This window comes from Crotalus tigris, unplaced genomic scaffold, assembly GCF_016545835.1.
Source record: "Crotalus tigris isolate CLP2741 ecotype Arizona unplaced genomic scaffold, ASM1654583v1 scf7180000018838.1047803, whole genome shotgun sequence".
In the NCBI taxonomy this organism is placed as follows: Eukaryota; Metazoa; Chordata; class Lepidosauria; order Squamata; family Viperidae; genus Crotalus; species Crotalus tigris.
The window spans coordinates 437,260-458,242 of NW_024097227.1; the positions used below are offsets into that span (position 1 = coordinate 437,260).

General features: G+C 35.9%; 1 protein-coding gene across 7 annotated transcripts in view; it reads right to left on the reverse strand.

The window, feature by feature from the left end:
- The window catches only part of CSDE1 (cold shock domain containing E1), a 37,949-nt gene extending 17,572 nt beyond the window's left edge, over positions 1 to 20,377 (reverse strand). Inside the window, exons 1-13 of one of the 7 annotated variants that reach the window (XM_039356946.1) lie at positions 20,239 to 20,377; positions 15,013 to 15,407; positions 14,221 to 14,380; positions 12,105 to 12,254; positions 10,122 to 10,320; positions 9,026 to 9,135; positions 8,570 to 8,662; positions 8,088 to 8,185; positions 3,764 to 3,845; positions 2,631 to 2,759; positions 2,055 to 2,180; positions 1,676 to 1,888; positions 1 to 141 (exon numbers count right to left, since the gene is read on the reverse strand). In XM_039356946.1, coding sequence (XP_039212880.1) covers positions 1 to 141; positions 1,676 to 1,888; positions 2,055 to 2,180; positions 2,631 to 2,759; positions 3,764 to 3,845; positions 8,088 to 8,185; positions 8,570 to 8,662; positions 9,026 to 9,135; positions 10,122 to 10,320; positions 12,105 to 12,254; positions 14,221 to 14,346 — 1,467 coding nt within the window. In that variant the 5' untranslated portion in view covers positions 14,347 to 14,380; positions 15,013 to 15,407; positions 20,239 to 20,377. The remainder of the gene's footprint in view (positions 142 to 1,675; positions 1,889 to 2,054; positions 2,181 to 2,630; positions 2,760 to 3,763; positions 3,846 to 8,087; positions 8,186 to 8,569; positions 8,663 to 9,025; positions 9,136 to 10,121; positions 10,321 to 12,104; positions 12,255 to 14,220; positions 14,381 to 15,012; positions 15,408 to 20,238) is intronic. The other 6 variants (XM_039356948.1, XM_039356949.1, XM_039356947.1 and 3 more) reach the window with 6 other exon arrangements.
- Positions 20,378 to 20,983: the final 606 nt, after the last annotated feature.

The window sequence follows — 20,983 nt, forward strand, 5'->3', positions numbered from 1 at the left end:
AGGAACAACAGTAAATTCCACTTCATCTGAAATGTGGAGCTGGTTACCATCTAAAATTTCACTGAAGTGAAAGAACATGCGGGCATCTCTATCAACACATTTAATGAAACCAAAGCCATCCCTCATTGCAGCAATCACACCCTATAAAACAACAGATATTGTTTATCACTATGACAGGGGTAATAAAGGTGTTTGGCCAAATATCAATTCATACTGAAAATTAAGCAAAAAGTAAGACAATTTAGTTAAATAGCTAGGATAAAAACTGGGACATAAAAAAAGCCCGTACCTTTAGTTGTGCAGGCTTAGGCTTAAGGCTACGAACACTGTTATGACGCTAAGTAAAGTGTCCTTTGTGTCCTTACTAAGCTCCTAATTTAAGCATTTTTAAAAAATATTATTGATGTTAATAGACCAACAGTCTTAACACTGTATTTATTTCTAAGAATATGTCTGGGGCCTAGAGGCATTCTTAGAAATAAAAATGATGGTGACTGTATCCCAGCTCTTTGTTAGGAAGCATATACAGCTGACTAGAAAGAAGGAAAATGAACAAATAAAGATGATCATGACCTAGGGCAGGGGTGGACAATTAATTTTCCCAAGGGATGACTTGAGAACCTAGGACAGCTGGGGAGGGCTGCCAGCGCCCTCCCATCCCTGACCATCACTGCCACAGGCCAGACAATGACAACCAAAAAGGGCCAGATATGGCTTGCGGCCCATAAAATGCTCAGGTCTGTCCTAGGGTAACTAGGTTTTTACTAAGGCTGTTTGTATATATCATTTCAAAAACCCTGCAAAGAAAGCCAGTTTTATACCTAACAATATACCTAAGCTGAAGCTAGAAGGATGTTGCTTAATGACACTTAATCAGAATGTGGTAGAGAAAAGTGTCAAAGGAAACTTCCCAATTTGAATCTAATCTCCTAACCTGTGCAGTATACCAACTCTCCAATAGCCACATATTTTTACTATGTTCAATTCAATCCTAATTATAAGGGGCCATTTATTTCAAATTACATTGCTTCTTTAGAACCCAGTTAAGATTAGTGAGTTAAATAGGTGGGAATACATCCATGCAAATAAGAAAGAAAAAATACACATCCATCTCACAAATATACCATAGTGGAGTGAGTAAAAACCATTAAAAAGATAAAGACATGTAATGGAATGCTTATTAGCACATTTTATAGCAAAACTTTAATTTTCAGTTTAGACACTGATAAACTCCTTGGTGCTCTCTGAGCTTGGCTGTTGTCTTGCAGATGTTTCCTTACCCAAATTAGGTAACATCATCAGTGCTACTGATCAGCTATTGATGATGTTACATAGCTTGGATAATGAAATGTCTGCAAGAAAACAAGCAAGCTCAGAGAGCAGCATGGACCCCTCATTTCAACCCTGAGCTATTCTCTTTTATTGGTACTTATAAACTCCATGCTTCAATTTTTTGTAACTTCTGCTCAAGTGCACAGCAATGCATCCTAGAAGATATTTCCTTAAGAATAAAAGCACCCTGAATTTATAAGGTGTTTTTCTGATCTTATCACTACATTCATCACTATAAGAAATTTGGCACCATGATACAATCCTAGTAATACACCCATATAGCTAAAAGGTATTATGCATTACATTTCCACATATTCTGCCACATTTCTTATTAAGTGCTTACCATTTCTCTAGCCTCATTAGTGACTTGAAAAGTATTGGGAAGAACTTCAATATTAGTGGCTCGTTCCAATTTGTCACGCCGATCTGTTGAAATGTTGAATCTAACGTGGTCACCTTCCAAAAGTGTCACCTTTGATTTTGTATCTTTGTCCCCAAATGGAAGTTCTTTAGGAATCACAAAATCAACTTTTATGCGTCCTGGTAATGGGTCATTCTAATTATAACAAAGAAGAAATTGAGATAATGCTGATTGTATTCAATCTTCTTTTTCAATTATTCCCTTTTAAAAAATATTTTCCCAAATAGCAAGCATAATTCACTAGTCATTATTACCACATTTATCAGTCCCTTATAACACACATTTAAAAAGTGTTTGTTACCTGATTTTTGTTGGGTACTTTTGGAATTACTTTTGTTACCGTTCCCTCAAAGTGTTCAATGCTAATATCTTCAAAAATAACAGTTCCTTGAGGCAAAAGCCTTACATCAGTTGCAACTTCTTTACCCTATTAAAAGAACATTATTTAGTTATTTATTTAGTTATTTTTCTGTCTTTATTGTTTTTATAAGTGGTGAATATACGTAATATTCTTTCCTTCTATTTTCCCTACAACGACCCTGTGAAGTGGGTTGGGCTGAGAGTGATTGGCTCAAAGTCACAGTCAGCTTTCATGCCTAAGGCAGTATTAAACAGCTAGGATAAAAACTGGAGCCTCTGCCTCCTGGTTTCTAGCCTTGTGCCTTAACCATTAGACTTAACTGGCTCTCACTGAGATCATTAAGAAAAAATGATCAAACGCATGCAAAGCATACAAAGTCTAGCAATAAGTTACACACACGTGTGTATATGTGTGCACGTACATACAAGCAGACATATAAACCAGTAAATTGTATTAAGTTTAATTTTTAATTGTATTAAGTTTAATATAATTTAAGTGTATGAAGTTTACTCTTACATTTCTGTCTTTGATTGTGAACTCCACATCATCACCAGGCTGTAAGGCTTCTAGGTCACCTTTAAATTCACTATAGTGAAAGAATATCTCCTTTACAACATCACCTCTCTCAATGAATCCAAAGGCTTCCTAAAGGAAGATCACAATTATTTAGCCAAAATGCCTTCAAACATTTGTTAAGTTACCTGATAGATCTAGTCACTACAGGTAGTCCTCAACTTATGACCATTCATTTAATAATCATTCAAAGTTATGACAGCGATGAAAAAAGTGACTAATGATTGGTCCTTGCACGTATGAGTGTCAATGTCCCTGCGGTCATGTGATCAAATTTTGCTTAATGGTTGTGGCAAAAAAGATTGTAAAATTAGGCACAATTCACTTAACGGTCACATCACTTAGCGACAATTCTGGTCCCAATTGTGGTCATTAGTTATTTAGTAATCAAAGAGAAAATGAGTTTTAAAAAGATCCACAGTTAGAGAACATGTATATAGATCTCAAACTTCAATGAACATTGGAGTTACATTACGTAAAATGCAATAATCAGTGGGCGACATTCATACACATGCACAAAAGTGACAACTATAATATTAACATTAACTATTAATTTAAAATGTTGTATACAATGAAAAAAGTAAAATACTGTATAACCATGGATGTAATCTCTGAACTGTCTAAAGTCCCTCATCTTACTGTGTTCCGTATGCATTAGCAAGGACAAATGGCAAGTTAGTGGCAACATTACTTCTGCAGCAATCACATGCTGGCACAGTATCTGTAACAAGGTAGAATAGTGGCAGGGGAGATTGGGGGCTTTCATTCACTGGAGTCACTCTAGTGGGATTTGAGATCTGGCAATGGCATAAACCTTTGAGTCATCATGGGCTGCACAAAACAACCCAGTGGGCTACATGCATGAAACCCATGCATGGTAAAAGGCATAAAGGAAGCTTTCTTGGATACAATACAGCTTATTCCCAAGCAAAAATATATAGGATTTACAGCTTTAGAAGAGATAAAATAAGAAATAAATTTCCTTCAAATTTCTATAGCTTTATACTGAAAGTACAAACATATCAGAATTATTTAATTCTATTACATGTAACTAAACTTAGTAAAACATTCCTTACCTTCATGGCACAAACTACTCCTTGACATCGAGCTTGTTTCTTTTTCAAAAGCATAATATTCCGAGCACTTACAGCACCAGTACTAGGAAGAAAGTAAGATTTATATAAAGATGAATGCAACTCACTTATCTTACCAACTACAGAGAATCCCTCTTTAATTTTGTATGCAAAATCCAGATTTAGAAACAACCTCGTTATAAAACAATCTTCAAAAGGAAATCCTGCTATTAATCAAAATCTTTATTTTAAAGATCAACAAATGTATTATGAAATAACCTCTTATGGAATATAGTATGGTTAAGAGAAAAGCATTCTAAATTTAAAATAAAATGCTTTGTGTTTTGGGAGGTTTGGGGGGAATAGCACAAAAGGTTGTTTTATTTTCAGTTTGTGAATCCGTTGGAACTAACCATAATCCATTTTTGTTTAGAAATATTTATCTTTTGATTTTAATGTAATAATAATAATAAAGTTGGAAGGGACCTTGGAGGTCATCTAGTCCAACCCCCTGCTCAGGCAGGAAACCCTATACCATTTCGGACAAATGGCTGTCCAGTCTCTTCTTAAAAACTTCCAGTGTTGGAGCATTCACCGCTTCTGGAGGCAGGTTGTTCCATTGGTTAATTGTTCTAACTGTCAGGAAGTTTCTCCTTAGTTCTAGGTTGCTTCCCTCCTTGATTAGTTTCCATCCGTTGTTTCTTGTCCTGCCCTCAGGCGCCTTGGAAAATAGCTTGACTCCCTCTTCTGTGTGGCAGCCCCTGAGATATTGGAACACTGCTATCATGTCCCCCCTCGTCCTTCTCTTCATTAAATTAGACATACCCAATTCCAGCAACCGTTTCTTATGTTTTAGCCTCCAGTCCCCTAATCATCTTTGTTGCTCTTCTCTGTACTCTTTCTAGGGTCACAACATCTTTTTTACATCATGGTGACCAAAACTGGACGCAGTATTCCAAGTGTGGCCTTACCAAGGCATTGTAAAGTGGTATTAATACTTCACGTGATCTTGATTCTATCCCTCTGTTAATGCAGCCCAGCACTGTATTGGCCTTTTTTGGCAGCTGCAGCACACTGCTGGCTCATATTTAGGTGCTTGTCCACTAGGACTCTGAGGTCCCTCTCACAGTTATTACTATTGAGCAAGGTACCCCCTATACCAGTGGTTCTCAACCTTTTTAATGCCGCGACCCCCAACCGGTGGTAAGTCAAGGACTATTCAACTGGTCGTAAGTCGAGGACTACTCAACTGGTGCAGCACTGTTTGCAGAATGGGACTTTTGGCGGGCTCAGCAGGGCAGAGACAGCCTGGACAATTCCTATTGGCTTTTGAAAGCCAATAGAATTAGACTCTATTCAAGAGAGTCTATTCTATTGGCTTTCAAAAACCAATAGAATAAAAGGGAGTAGCACAGCTAAGGAGGGAAAAAAATGGCAGACTGCGTTGTTTGGCGACCCTCGTGAAATGGTCGTTCGACCCCAAATGGGGTCCCGACCCACAGGTTGAGAACCACTGCCCTATACCATACCTGTACATTTGGTTTTTCTTGCCTAAATGTAGAACCTTACTTTTTTCACCATTGAATTTCATTTTGTTAGATAGCACCGGGTGTTCAAGTCTGTCCAGATCCTCCTGTATCCTAAGCCTGTCTTCTGGAGTGTTGGCTATTCCTGCCAGCTTGGTGTCGTCTGCAAATTTGATGACTTCCCCATCTATCCCCTCGTCCAAATCGTTGAAGATGTTGAAGAGCACTGGGCCCAGAACAGTGGGGCACCCCACTACACACTTCCCTCCATGTAGATGCAGTTCCATTGAGGACCACACGCTGAGTATGGCCGGTCAGCCAACTACGGATCCATCTGGTGGTGATGCTGTCTAACCCAATTTTTCTATCTTATCAAGTAGTAGGTTGTGATCTACTTTATCAAATGCCTTACTGAAGTCCAAGTAAATTATATCTACAGCATTCCTCTGAACCACTAATTTTGTCATTTGGTCAAAGAATGCAATAATGCTTTTAATGCTATAAGCCACTCAGAGTCACTTTGAAATGAGATGGGCGGCAAATAACTAAAATAAATATAAATTCTGCAATAGTGTTGTCTACAGTGATCTGAGCTTCATCTATATCCCACTAATAGATCCTGATTAAATAAGCAACATACAATACAATGTACTTTACAGTACTAATGAGGTTTTCAACCAAATTATTGCTGTATCTGTTAAATCAATTCCACACTTGGCTTGAAGACATTTTGACCCATATCACTTCAACTGATTGATATTTGGGGGTTGTCTTCTATGAACTGCTTCCTATAGGGCATGCTACAATACTTCAACTAGGTTAATGTCAGGACTCTGACTTAACTGTTCTAAAAATATGAAATTGCTTCTGCTTTAGCCATTTTGTCGTGTATTTGCTTTTGTGTCTATAATTGTTGTTATGCTACTATGACTCACATCTGTTTAAGCTATAGCTCAGGCAAGTACTTTACAGATGGATACTTCAGACATTCTCCTGTAGAATTTGCTGGTACCACCCAGAACCTATTGTTTCTTCAAGGACAGAGAAATGATATGCAAATAATTTACCCATCAGGATAATTTTTTTTTGTTACAATGCACTACAGGTAGACCTCACTTAACAAGCACAATTCAGATTAGCAATTCTATCATTGAGATATCACATGACGGCAACTTGTGATTTTACCACCAGCTCCTCCTTTGACTCTTCTTGTTGGAAGGCAGCTGTGAAGCACACACAAGATGATCATGCAAACACAGGAAATGCCTGTCAACTGCAAAGGGTCTGAATGTTGATCACATAACCATGGGAATGCTGCAAAGTTTTAAGTGCAAGGGCCTGATGTAAAGTTACCGTTCTTGTAACTTTCAACAATTGAAGGCAATTGTTAAGCAAGCAATACCTGTATTTCATTTTTACCCCAAACGTATGTCATTAATGGTTAAAAGTTCCAGTGTTTAAATAGCCTGCAGGATCATTACTGGCAAATATGAGATTAACAGCAATGTGTCTACTAAAGATAAATTGCTTCCTTCTTGGTTTCCTCTTATGCTCATCACTCTTGTTCAATATTTTCTTTATACAAGATTCATAAACACTGATATCTGAATCGCCTGCAACTCCTTTGCTGTCACCTTGAGGTTCTCTGTGCTTTTATAAAGGACTGTATGCCCTGGTCTTATAATGACTTGGATAGTCACTCCTGTAAGAGTAATAATATTGTACTTTTTCCATTTGTATAATATCTGATAGAAGGCAAAGTCTTTGATAATAATTCTGTAATCCATTCCAGATTCATAGAGTACTGATTCCCCTCCCCCTTTTTTTGAGAGGTCTCTTCTGACTGGCTATATACCTAGAGAGTGGTCTCTGATGATGGCAACCTGTGTCAGGAACAGCAGACTTCAATGATGGCAAAGAGCATGTATGTTAATGATTGGAGAGGACCACTCAAACTGCTACATAAACATCATTGCATTGGTTAGAATTTCTAACTTAACCTACTCCATTAAGACAGTTATCCTAGGGCAGGAATCAGTAATCATCTTCTGCATAGAAGATCAAAGCCATGTCATTGTGATCTCTTCCTCATGGCTTGCTCTAGCCAGCACAGGCAGGGGACTTATCCCATCCATACTTAGGCAACTAGTAAAACCATTATCAAATGCCTGGCTGAAGAGATTATGAGTGCTTAGAATAGCAGCCAAATGGTCAATTTTTCTTTCCCTTTCTCTCACAGGCTGGGTGGATATATTTGCTTTTGGGACTATGGGTTGCATGATTTTGGATAGCAGGTTACATCTGGCCTTCAGGCTAAGTTGCCGACTCCTATTTGGTTTCACACATCTTTTCTGTTGGTTCAGTGTTTTCAATACAAATATGACATAGTACACAGTTTGGGATACTATTTCTTTACTCAGCTTCCCTTTATTCATAAATAAGGTGTACATCAAGTTCTAGTCACATTTTAAAATAAAATCCTGCAAGATTATAGATAGTTCTAAAAGATTCACAAACTGTCTCTCACAACTGAGCCTTGGAACAAACCAGTCATTTCCTATGGTTTGAAAGCTTAGAACAAACTAGAAGATGTCAAATTGCTACATCTTTGTTTGAAAATTATATTCTAAGTTTGCATCTAACAAAACAGACAATAAATGTGCTTTATCAATTACTGTTCCAAAATATACAGTACTATATCCAAAAGTTTGTTAATCATGTTTCAAGTAAAATACATTTTAAAAAAGAAAGCTTAGCATTCCATCTAAAATGATTTAGTACAATACAAGATATCTACTTACTGTTTATTTGTATCAATAATAAAGTTTATTTTGTCTCCAGTTTCCAACTGAACATTTCCTTCAACATCTTCTGGGGTGTAGGTTAAGTAGAAGACTTCCTGTAAATTATAATTTGGTTGCATGAATATTTCACTACATATTTAAAGTGACAGAAATTATAATCTCCAGGTTAGTTTAAACATGAATTTTGGAATTTAGAAAGTGGTCAGAAATTTACAATATTATAGAATTGTATAATAAATTCCAACAATGGAGTTGTTTGCTAATGTTTTAACTGACCTTATATTCTAATCTGTATTTTGAAAATATTTCATAATTATAATCAGTATGCTAAACTTTATGCATTTACATATCAATAGATTAATAAGCAATTTAAACCTTTGAAGCAAATACATCTTTAACTGTCTATTTTGGTAAGTATTTTAGTTTAAACTACACTGGAGGATCAGTGAAACATTTTTTAGTAAATACATAATTTTTACCCCATTACGTTCGTAGCATACACTCCCTGTTGGACTCTGACCCGGGGCAGCTGGAGATTTACTCTCTAAGTTGTGAGGAACAGCACACACAACCTACCAGTCAAAAAAAAAAATCCATTGCTAATTATTTCTAGAGGCACCATTATGCATCAGACTTCTATAACACACTCAGGGATGCATTTAACAGGTAACCCATAACAGTATGCCATGCTGCAAAGCTTTTATCTTACAGTACTTTTATCAACTGTAAGAATTGTTCCTGGTTAGGTAAATTTCTTAATTTTTATGTGCTTACCAAAAGGAGAAAAAAAAAGCTTATTTGAAAAAAATATTTTAATGCAACTAAGGAGAGGCATGCTACATTTAATTCTATCCTTTTCTGTTTGACCACAGCAGCTGAAAATGGCATGCATATTGAAAAGAAAACTAAAAAAACCCCTAAGAATAGGCACTAACTTGTCCATTTATTCGTTCTTCAGGTAAAGTCTCTGTTTTTATTTTCACCAGTTTAATTGCAATCGGTTTTCCAGTTCGCCGGTCAGAAGATACTTCAAATTCAACGTCATCTGCAAACAAATTATATTTATAATGTATAGACTTCAGTTTAGTGGTAAAACCATGTCAAGATAACTTCTAAGTCAATAAAACACACAATTTCAAAAAGCAGTAACCATTAAAAATTACTCTAATTTGAATATTTAATAGCAACTAAAATCACATAATATAATAAGGCTTCATAGGTTCATTTACACTTAATTAATATGAAAAACAAATTTGATTTTTAAAATAACATCTATACTCTATTTGTTTTAACTTTCTGATTCCAGGGAATTTGTTTCACATTAAGTTGTGTACAAAAAAATGTTACATAGTGTAAAAAAAATAAAAATAAAACAAAAAACAGCAGAGATACCATATCTCAAATTTCACTATTGTCAACATGTCCCATAATATGATTCTAATATAATGCAAAATTCAGACTCAAAGGCTAAAACCTATGTTGCAATGCACATGTATATGTCCAGAACTTCAAGCAGTTGTGTTTCTTCCTAGCTACCTAGATGACATGCCCTATCCTCCACAGCTGAATGCAAGTTCAAGACACATTTAAGATGCAAGTTCAAGACACATTTAAGATGCAAGTTCAAGACACATTTAAGGTGTTCCCAAGAAATGTAACCTGTGCTTTCAAGTTGCTCTAAATCGTACTTTGTCCTCTGAATCTTTTGAATCTTTGCAGTCCTAATATGTAACTTTCTTGAAGCTACACAGTGAAAGATAGTAATATGCAATTTCTCATCTTCTCACTTAGAAACCCTAACTAAACTTTCTAGAATGCTCTCTCCAACATGAAGTATGAAGAATAACTTTTAGAAGATGTTCTGTCATATGATTAATCTGATCTCATTATTAACATTTGAACTGAAATTTGATTTCACTTCCATTATCTGGCTAATGGTTCAGCCACTATTGTTTACAGTAGCAGATATGTCTCTAGAAGAAATTAGCCTTCTCACATACAAGGACAACCCTCTACTAATTAATTAATTACCTCCTACTTTAAGCTCCTGTAGATTGCCATTATACTGTGAACTGTGGAAGAACAGTCTAGCTTGCCGTTCTGAACACTGAATGAATCCATAGGAGGCCAGCAGTTTTTCAATAACCCCAGTTTCGCGCAATCCTGCAGAAGTACCATTGGGGTACCCGTTGTGTCCATTGTTATGGAGAAGGTTTGGATCAAAGCTCATCTGGAATTAAAAAGAAATGTGTAAGTTCCTCTAAGAATATTCTCTTTTCCTTTCATACTGTTACTTGTTAATTCTGGAAAAATATAATGTAAAAGCCGATGCTTAAACATTATCAAATAAGTATGTAGGCTTCTAGCAATTTGAACAGATTTTGTGTGATACTTTTCAACACATCGAAATAATAACTTTGCATTGAAAGTTATTTGCTTTTATATTTCACATTTACACATATTAAAATAAATTTCAAGTTACCCATTAACATCATTTGACTTTGCCAAAGCAAAGCCACAATGGTTACTAACAAATGCAATTAAGACATTTTCCAAATCAAATTAATATCAAGGCAATTTCCATAATTTACTCTCTGAACATAGCTAGCAGCTTAATATTCATTAAATTTCAAAGCCAATTGTTATGTTCACTGAATTTAAATACTTTTCTATCCATGGAGATTTATTAAACCCACAGAATATAACGAAAGTTTGAAATTTTAAGTTCTCATCAACATGTTATAGTATTTTTTTTAAATCACACTTTCAAAAAAAACTTCAATCTGTTTGGCTATCAAGTTAAATTAAGTTCAAAAAGAGGTTAGTATCAGAAGTTCCCTGTAAATATTTACAGTAACCATCTCATGCAAATCAAAGAGTTCAAGGCAAAGCAGTGCCAAAATCATGCATACTGTTCCTCTGTATTTTACGCAGTTTCCTGTGTATCTGTTTAAGAAAACAAACTAACATTCCTATAACCATAAAGAGCTATTAAGTATTCAGAATTGTAAATGTAAGCAGCTTTGAAATCTACATTTGATGAATAGTCAATTACTCATTCAACTGAGACTGATCAAATTGTTTTAGGTTTTTTTTTAGAAATATTTCATTTTAAAGGAGAAGGTTGTCTTTACAGACAATGCTATGGATTAATTTGGCATGTAACTGCTGCAGATGCAAAGATCCCATAACACAGAAATATTTAAGAGTAAATCTCTTCAAAAGCATAGAACTTTCTGATTAACTGTACCTTGGAGAGTTGAAACAAATCTTAGATTTTTTTTTTAGTCGAATAGCATAGGAACTGGTGATAATGTGAAATGCTATTGTCAAAAAGTAAGAACAGAAAGCTCCCATACATACATAAAATTACTAATCCAACTAAAAACCACAAATGTATAACTTACAATTCAGGAATAGCATCATAAGATGCAACTTTTTCTTATGGAAATCATTGTTTACAATTTTTGCACCATCTTATTGTTTCCTATTATAAATGTCAAACAGACTTTAAGCCATTTGGCAATTTTAGAGATGGTGTGATTTTTGTAGAAGTTAATCTGCTGAATTGAAAAAAAAAAACCTGATATTTGACAAATGGTCCCATTTAATCCAGAACAGCATGAGCTGTTCATACCACCTCCAGAATGACATGACTGACATCATCTAGAGGAGAAAAACAATAATAATTTTTGCATATGCTTAGGACAGAAGTCTTTTCATTTTGTTCACATCTGTTAAAAAATAATTTTTAACATCTTTGAATGCATAAAATGAAAATACAATCAACGTATGTATAAGAATACCAGGCTTTCATAGTTTCTAAAACAGATACAGGAAAGCAACATTTGAGAACTCAGCAAGTTTGCCCATTGGTATAGATGAATTATACTCCTTAACCTGTTGAGATTTAATACCAGTGAGGTTAGAAGTGAGAACGTATGCAGAGAAGAGTTAAATGCTAAGGATTCCCATGCTAAGATGGCATGTCTGTCAATAGGTGCCCTGACTTACAGATCTCTGATAAAGAGGGGTCCTCTTCGGTTTTTTAGACCCGGATGAAGTAGAAGATGAAGAAAAAGGTAAAGGATGAGACGGAGGGGGAGCTGCAGGAGGGGGGAGAGGATCTGATGACACAGTATAATGGTTCTCCATCTCATACAGCTGTGATAACATAGTACACAGTATAACTAGTCAATAATTAGCGCATCTTTAGCAATATCCAATAACTATTAAATCCATGTTTCAAGAGACTTAGCTGGAAATCAAAAGCAGTCAATTTAGATATTGTTCTGGAATTAGTGTAAATGTATGAGCAAGCTCTATTTCTAGGTCAGTAATTTCTTTCCAACAATATTCTAGTTTATTTATATTTTCAAAAACCCAACATATGTCACTGGGAAGAAATATATGCAAGTAGTGGATTGAACTAAAAGCTGTACTACTTCAAATATCCTTGCACTATGGCAAATAATATACTCGTTATCTATTATTTTTCTTTTCCATTTTAAAGGGATAGCATAACTATGAATTTGAGAACCATTATTAATTTTACTGGGCTACAAAAAAAAAACTCAAACAAAAACAAATACATACTTATTATGAAAGTTGTGACTGAAAATTTTCATCTGAATAAAAGTCTCAAAGACTTCAGTAAGTGATAAACAGTGTAATTGAAGAGTTATTTATTATTTATAATTAAGATACTAGTCTATTTTCACATCACTATGACTACCATTCCTATTTCCTCAATCCTTAATTTAGGGGACAAATCATAGAAGAAACTGAATATCAGGTACAAGCACTTTAAATTTGGTTAATTGAATTTAGTCTTAGGAAGAATGGCAAGTTAACAGCAAATCTCAGTTCTTCAGCAGTAGAACTGCTGTATTAAGCAAATTATACACAGTATTAAGCAAATATCAATTGTATTGTACATAGATGAATTCAAGGGACAATGCTGTATCACTTATTTATGGCCTACATACTAGTGAATGTATCATAGTAGCAATATTAAATCATACAAATTTGTTGATCATGTTTGTATGCCAAAATCCATAATATAAGACATTTCTACATACATATACAATATACATTTTAAAAAGTTTAGGTCAGTAAATGAGGCAAAGGCCTATATCCTAGAATGATCCTTGTATTAAAACTATGAAGCTGCAAGTCAGACCCTTGCCCAAGCTAGCCCAATGCTATGTATTTTGACTGGTAGCAGCATCCATGGTCCTGAGCAAAGGTCTTTCCAAGTCCTCTGCCAGATATGTTTTTAACCAGGAGATATCAAAGACTAAACAAAGTCATTTTCATGTGCTCTATCTCTAAGCTAAGATTCCCCCCCCACACACAATTTCTGGAAGTTCAGTTTCAATAGTTCTCAACTATTAGTAAATAAAGTACTAAGAAAGGTGACTCATACACTTCAGGGTCATGACTATCTTATACTTTTTTTTAATAAAAAGCAAGTCTTCAGAAATGTTAAGACTGCTCCCTTCTACGATGTTTTCATACGCCAAACATAAGAACCAAAATGCACCTCTTAAATGAAGGCTATCAACTTAAACACCACCCCACTACATTTTAGTGATTACTGGCCAATTTTAAAAACCTTGCTGGAAAACCAGCATAATTTCTGTACTTGTAAAGGACCATGATACAAAAAGATTAAATAATAACAAATATATTTGTTAAGAGGTGAAATTCTTATATAAGCAAATTTGACAGGTGTGGGCACTGCCTATTTTCAACTGGATACTGTTAAATTTTGAATCTGCATAGGATGTGACATCTATGTTCCAGGGTAGCTTTGCCTTTAAACAGCTGGAGAGGTAACCAACTGCCCTCGAACAGGAACTAGGCCTGGCACAATGACCAATGAAAAGAATGATTGGGAAAGAGGAGTGAGTGTGAAATGATTCAAAACTGAAGCTAAGGATATTTTAGTCTACTCATAACTCTGGCATGATTAAAAGAAGGCTCACAGGTTGCAAAATGAGCAGTATTTTCTGCTATCTGCAAATTGGCCACACTTTTTCTTTTGCTCAAAGGTTGTTATATCACACCATCTGAGCTAATTTGGCTTTACCCTTAAGAATATTGCTAATATGGCAAAAGAACTTACTGATTGGCCATAAGGTGATAAATTCAGTCCGACTGGAGATGCATTGCCCAGGTTGGCACTAACGTATGCAGTAGGGGGAGAAGACGGCATGGAAAATTCAACAAATTCTTTCCAGGTGCTTGCCATATTTTTACGCCTGTTTCAACTTAATTTTATAATGCTGCATATAACAAAATCAAACAAGACAACCTTGTCAATGTATATCTGCCACTTATCCAGTGTCATAAAAAAAGCTGCCATTGTGGCAGCTTCCTAGAATATTAGACAGGAAGGGACTGATGTGCTAGTTAAGAAAGCATTAGGTTTTTGTTTTTTAGAGGGATTCTGAAATGAACAACACAAGCTGGTTGGTAACTGAACTCATGATTATTATTAATGAGATATCTTTACAGCAGAAAATTCACATTTAGCCTACCAGCTTATGAAATGGAGACTCACTGACCGATACCAGTAACTGGGAGAAGGATATGAAGAAAGTTTGAGATCCAGATTTATAGCATTAGAGTAAACTGATTTCAAAAGCAAGAAACTGGAAAATAGTAGCAGAAAGCTTAATGAAAGTTACAGTAATAAGACTGCATTCCACGGTTAGCTCAACAAATACAACAAAATGGCACTTCTAAGGAATTTCAATAATTTAAAAAGACAAGCGTCATAGCCAAATGTTAGATATGCTTTGATATTTTGACCAATGAAGACAAGATTTAAACAAAATGATTATTTAACTCATTTTATATGGCACTTTTAATTCGAAATAAATATACTGCTGTTGAACACAGTACATGGACCAACCTCGCAGTGATATTCTAATATTGCACTTTCAGTAGTATTTGCCGATCTTCGTTTCAGCACACGTTTCAAAGTTTGAAGATTGCTATTGTTAAAAAAAAAAAAGAAATAGCAAGAGACAAGTGATCTATCAAACTAATAAAGAATAACTGGTGCTGCACTGGGCAATTTCAGCACAGTACTGAAGAAAACAAAGACTACTAGCAGCGTTGGGACGTGCTCTTTTGAAGCTGTTGAGTAGGCACAAACTTCTTGTTTCAGATCAAGTGTTGTGTCTTCAGTGTAAAGTTTACTCTTCTTTGGTCTTGTTTTGTTGTTACGATGTAATGTGTTCCTTTCCTGATCTGAACTTGAAGCAGCAGTTTCAGGTGGTAAATTCTATTCTGTTACACTTCATACTGGAGGAGAAAAAGGATAAACAGGTTTATTATGATATACATTTTAGATGTTTCTGTACCTCATGAATATGATTCCACCTCCGAGAAGAAACGTTCCTCACAAGAATTTCAGACATTACTAGTGTTTTAACCAAATTTCATGGAATTCAATTAAAAGCAAGTGTTGCCAATGCACTGAATACAAATCAATTAAAAAAAAATATTTTACTGATTCATATAGAACATTTACCCCAAGAAACTGAAGGCATATTGCTCTCAAGTCTCATTTTAAACTCATGTCAGCAGATTAGGCAAATGTATAATGACTAATCCAAAGTCACATGCTACGTTTCATGACTGAATTGGAATTTAACTTACGTCTTGCCAATTCCCATCTATCACACTATCAGGATTTTTAGATGAATTTCGCTATTTACTAAGTATGATTATGGTTCACAATTTTCTTATTTGAAATTTAAATGTCCACTTTTTCAACATAACAGGTAAAAACAGTAATTATAAATTTGAAACATTTTCTAGAGTCAAGAAATGTAGTATCTATAATAATCAAGGTAAGTGCAGATACCCAATCCTGTTTTTATAAAGCACTCAACTAATTACAATCATCTACAACTTGACCATGATTGACTTTATTTTTTAAAAATGTCTTGTTTGGGGCCTTGTGTTTGGTTCATGAAGGCCTTAGAAATATCAGTATAAAATGAAATTTTCGAAAAGATTGAAATTGAACCCCCGTTTTGCAACATGGAATGGCTTGGGATATTTTAGGGAAGGTCTCCCCTAGATAATAAGATTAGAATACTGGTAACAATATAAATAGAAGACAGAATTAATGGTAATAGCACTAATGAAGAAACCTCAGGTTCTCTATATAAATACATATAGTTCAAGACATACATTTTAATACTGCAGACAGCTACTGATATAGTCAGAGAAAATTCAGAAGCTGTTTACAAAAAAAGGGAGCAGGGGCAGAAGTATTCCTTGAGCTCTGAGAAAGAAGGCAGTATTAGGCTGGCTTCTCACTGAGGTACTTGGTTGTAAGAGTAAGAGAAGAGAAAAAACAGTCAGTTAATGAACAAAATTAATTTCTGTGGTGGCATACATTTTCTGTACTCATAAACACGTTTAGGTTGCTGGACAAGTTATTGATCTTCCAGCTATTGTAATTTTTCTATGAAATGGGTATCTTCTGTTCGAACGTTTACAGTGATAGCAGTTTTGTGAAAAATAAAGACCTTTATGGTGGCATCCTTCTCATATTCTAAATTCCAAATGCACAGAAAGTATGGGGACATCTAGTGCTTTAAAAAGTAAATCTATTTTCTTCTGAGAAAATAGTTGATCTGAAAATGCTGATGTTCAGTCTGCAATGTACTATTATTGGCTATTATGTATACTAATAAATATTACAAAAAAGCATAACTAAGTAGCAATCTGAATATAAATATATTTTAACCTAATCCCTGTACTTAATATAGGTAAATAAAGTTTATCAATACATTTAACTAGTAAAATGTTTTCCTAAAAATAGTTTTTATGCTGTGATTCTATATTCAAACAGGGGGCAATGGTATTACAGATAATTTTATTCTCAAAATCTATGTCCCAGAAAAAGAATATTTTAAAAGAGGCAGCCCTTCAGAAACTGTTTACAAATTTTCTCTTCCATGCAAGTATGTTTTTCTTATACTCTATGTAAAGAACAGGATGCAGGAGAGGATAAATTATGTTTAATATCAAAGGAGTTTTCCGAGCACCCAACAATCAACTGGGCAAGTAATACAGAATGCTGTTAAGAAACAACTGAGTCATTTAGCCAAAGGAAAAGGTAAAATATTTAAGGTTATAATTTGGAGACAGAAGTAATCAGAAACAAATGCTAGGGAACAGGAAAGAAGAAAGAGGAATGACTCCTCCAGTTTTAAAACAGCCTTATATCTTTTTCTATCAGCTCTGCTTAGTCCACTTTATTTTGGGAGAAAGATAACATTTCCAACTGGAACTGCTTTCATATGTTACTGAAGAAATGCCAGAACAGCATCCTTTAAAAACAATCCCAATAATTAAAACTGAAAAGTACCCATCTTCATATTTTATTTATCCCATCTTTATTACTTTTTAAGTAACTCAAGGGGAAAACATATTTCTAACTCTTATTTTCCCCATAGCAACAATCTTGTCAGGTGGGTTGGGCTGAAAGTGATTGGCCCAAAGACACAGAGCAGGCTTTCATGCCTAAAATGGGACTAGAACTCAGTTTCCTGGTTTCTAAGCCAGTACCTTAACAACTATATCAAGATTGCTTAAACATTGTATAGGAATAGGAACATAGGCTAGACAGATCTTTTTAATGAAACTTCTAGAAGAAGGCAAAATCTCAAAGGTGCTTTTTTCAGGAAAAAAAAAGCTTATTTGGGGAAAAATTAAAGTAAGTGGTTCTTACTTCATAGAAGTAGTCTTAGAATCAGAATATAAATTTATTTCCAAATACTTCCTACATGCGATGAACAAATCCAAAGTTTTCTCAAAGCTGCAAAACCTTAGAAGAGCTTTCTGAACTTACTAGCTTGTGCCTCTATTTTAAATTCTTTACTTTTCAACTCAGCAGCTATAAATATTCCTCCTGATGGTAAACACCCAGTGCAGTTGCCAAGCTTTCATTCAATTCAGTAGTCTCTAATACAACACGTGATCTTGAAGGATTAGCCCAAGTCAGTCAGAGAAAAGAGCAAGTTCAGACTTTTCCCCTTCAGAATATTATTTGATTCTGACACATGTATATTGTTTTTATACCTATCTGCATAGGTAAATTAAATAATAGTATTGCCGATATGAAAAAGTTTTTCTGGGCATAGTATTTTTAAAGACAAATATATTTAGCTTAAATTACTTTAAAAATATTTTTCAAAATATCCTTTCATTTGTAGTCAAAATATGCTATTTGATATTCCTTTATATAAATGAATAAATATAAAGAGTCTGTTTCACCTAGAATAATTAGGAATAATTAAATATATTTTTAATAAAGCAAGATAGCAAAAGCAAATGGCTTTAACTATTATCCTATACTTATTTGGGAGCTAACTACCATAGAATTCAGTAAGGTTTACATTGGAATAATCACCCATGGCATTGTGCAATAAGGGTGTAACCATGGCCCACTGAATTCAGTGGGATTCGCTTTTAAATATAGCTGCATAGGAATCAGCTGTAATTAGATTACATGACTTTGAAAACAGGGCATTAGACTTTTCCCACTGGAAAAACCAGCAGAATTAGAACCTCTGGCTTGGAAACAAAGTTAAACAAACTAACTCATTAACAAGAATGGAGAAAAATCTATTCTTTAAAATGGCAGCAAATTTCAACTTGTACTTATCATTTTCTGTCTACAAAAAATGTCCTTACCAATATATTTGGCATTTTAAAAAAAGTATATTGCAATAAAGTCTCAATAATTTACTGTAACATTAAAATCTTCTTGGAATTAGATTCCCAGCTCCCCAAATCTAGTGGCTTCCACCCAGCTGCTGTTCTGGAAGGCCGTAAAGCCTTGGTTGTTCTCACAGGCCTTGGCTAAAAGGGTTGAAGCCTCTGAATGTTAAAATGCTGGATGTTAAATGGTAAGTTTGGGCGTCTGCTGCGTTTGTCATTTTGTTATTTTTTTCCTTTTTATAGTTTGGTTTTTGTTATGTTTCTTATTATATTGCTTTTATCTTGCTTGTTATATTGTGAGCACTCAGACACAAATTGAATAAACCAAATGATTACAAATTTCAGTAAGTGAACGGTGTCCAATTGTATTAGGAGCATTCAGGTGGGAATCTAAGATTTTGAAAAAAATATTATTTCAGCATTCCCATTAAAGAAAATAAGGGAAACGTGAGTTACCACTCCATTTCTCCCTGTAGATTTACAAAGACGTGCAGCCACAGAATGTAGTCCTTAGGCAGCAAGATGGTGGCTCTTGCTATTAAGGGGCGATAAGATTATATCCCTATAGTGCAAAAGCCTTGCTCCCAGCAATTATGCTACTGCTGAGAAACATAGCGTGGAATCTAGAAATGAACATTCCGTTGCTGGCTACATAGTAGCTACTATCCCAACCGGAGATAATTTCCCCAAGTATCTGAGGTGTGTTCACTATTTGCTCCCCTCCCCGAACAAGATATGGGGGGGGGAGAGACGGGGAGAGAAGGAAAATGGCGGCCGCTCCCCCTCACACAAAGGAAGATTGACCGCCCCTTCCCCTCCCCACGTCCGCACGCTGCATGCTGGGAGAGGTAGTCTGCACGGCTAACTTCGTTCCGTAGACTGTAAAATACCAAGAACTCCATCCCCCAGCAAGCCTAGTAGCGTAATCTTTCAGAGGCATCACGATGGGAACTGGAGTGTTTTTCATCGCCGCCGCCGCCGCCAACACCGCACCCTTAAACTCAATCCCCCATCGGCCCCTGCGGGGGAGAAAAAAAGGCAAAACGCGTCGCGCACACTGGGAAGCGTAGTAATGTCGAGGCTTGGGCCCACTAGTTTTCCGTCTCTCTCTCTCTCTTTCTCGGCCCTGTCTAAGGGCAAACCGAGGGATTGGTGAAGGGAGTGAGCTTGTCTCGGCAACGTTCCTTTTTTTTTTTCCTCTCCCTCCCTTTTGCTGTCAAATCATCAGGCACTCCGTGGGTGGGGGAGGGGTCCCACCCGCACTAGACCGTTGGTCCCAGGGACTGTGACAGGAGACGTTCCAAGTCACTCCAAGATCCCCGTCTGTCCTCCACGAAGCCACGATGCAGGACAAGAAAGGCCATTAGTCTTCCTCTCAAAGAACCTCACTTACCCCAACAGCTCAGCGCCCCCGCTCCAGCGCCGCCATGAGCAGCACGGCACAGCACGTAGGAATAAATCCCGGCTTCTCGCGAGACTCGCAGGGGGAAAGTAGGGTCGATTCACGCATGCGCAGGAATCTAGGCCAGGAAAAGAGGTAGGGAGGGGGAGCGAAGCGCAGAGGGTTCGAGTAAGTAGGAACATAGGGCGCATGCGTACAGTGCCGTTTGCAGAAGTAGCGCTGTTCTCGGGGAAGTTTTAACGTCCGGTGGTTCACTGAGGATCTATTGATTGCTAAGCCGAAAATGGCAAGTCACAATTTACTGAACCACAAAGCAAGACTATATTTTGAACTAGTGTGTTACACTATCGTTTGTAAGCATGGTTTCACTAAATCATTTGGGGATGACCAGTGAACAGCTTGAAAACGTTGACAGGTCATTAAAAGAAGCATCACCTCAAAGACCAATTTCTCGGTCTTTGGGGAAGCTGTAAATTGTTAGGAAATTGCTATTTTTTTTGTGGGGGTTTGAAAAGGCTGAAGAAATGTTGAGCTTCCATATGCCCAATTTAGGATCTATAGGTTTTGAAAATGCCTGTGCTTACATATGAGAAATGCCCTTTGCTTTTCTACCTTGCCTTAGTTGGCAAAATGTATTAGATTGACCTTGCAACACAGCTGTAATTAATAATTATGTTAGGCAGATTATCCTAGGATCAGTTGGTAGTTACTTCATTCTTTGGAAATCTCTGGATAT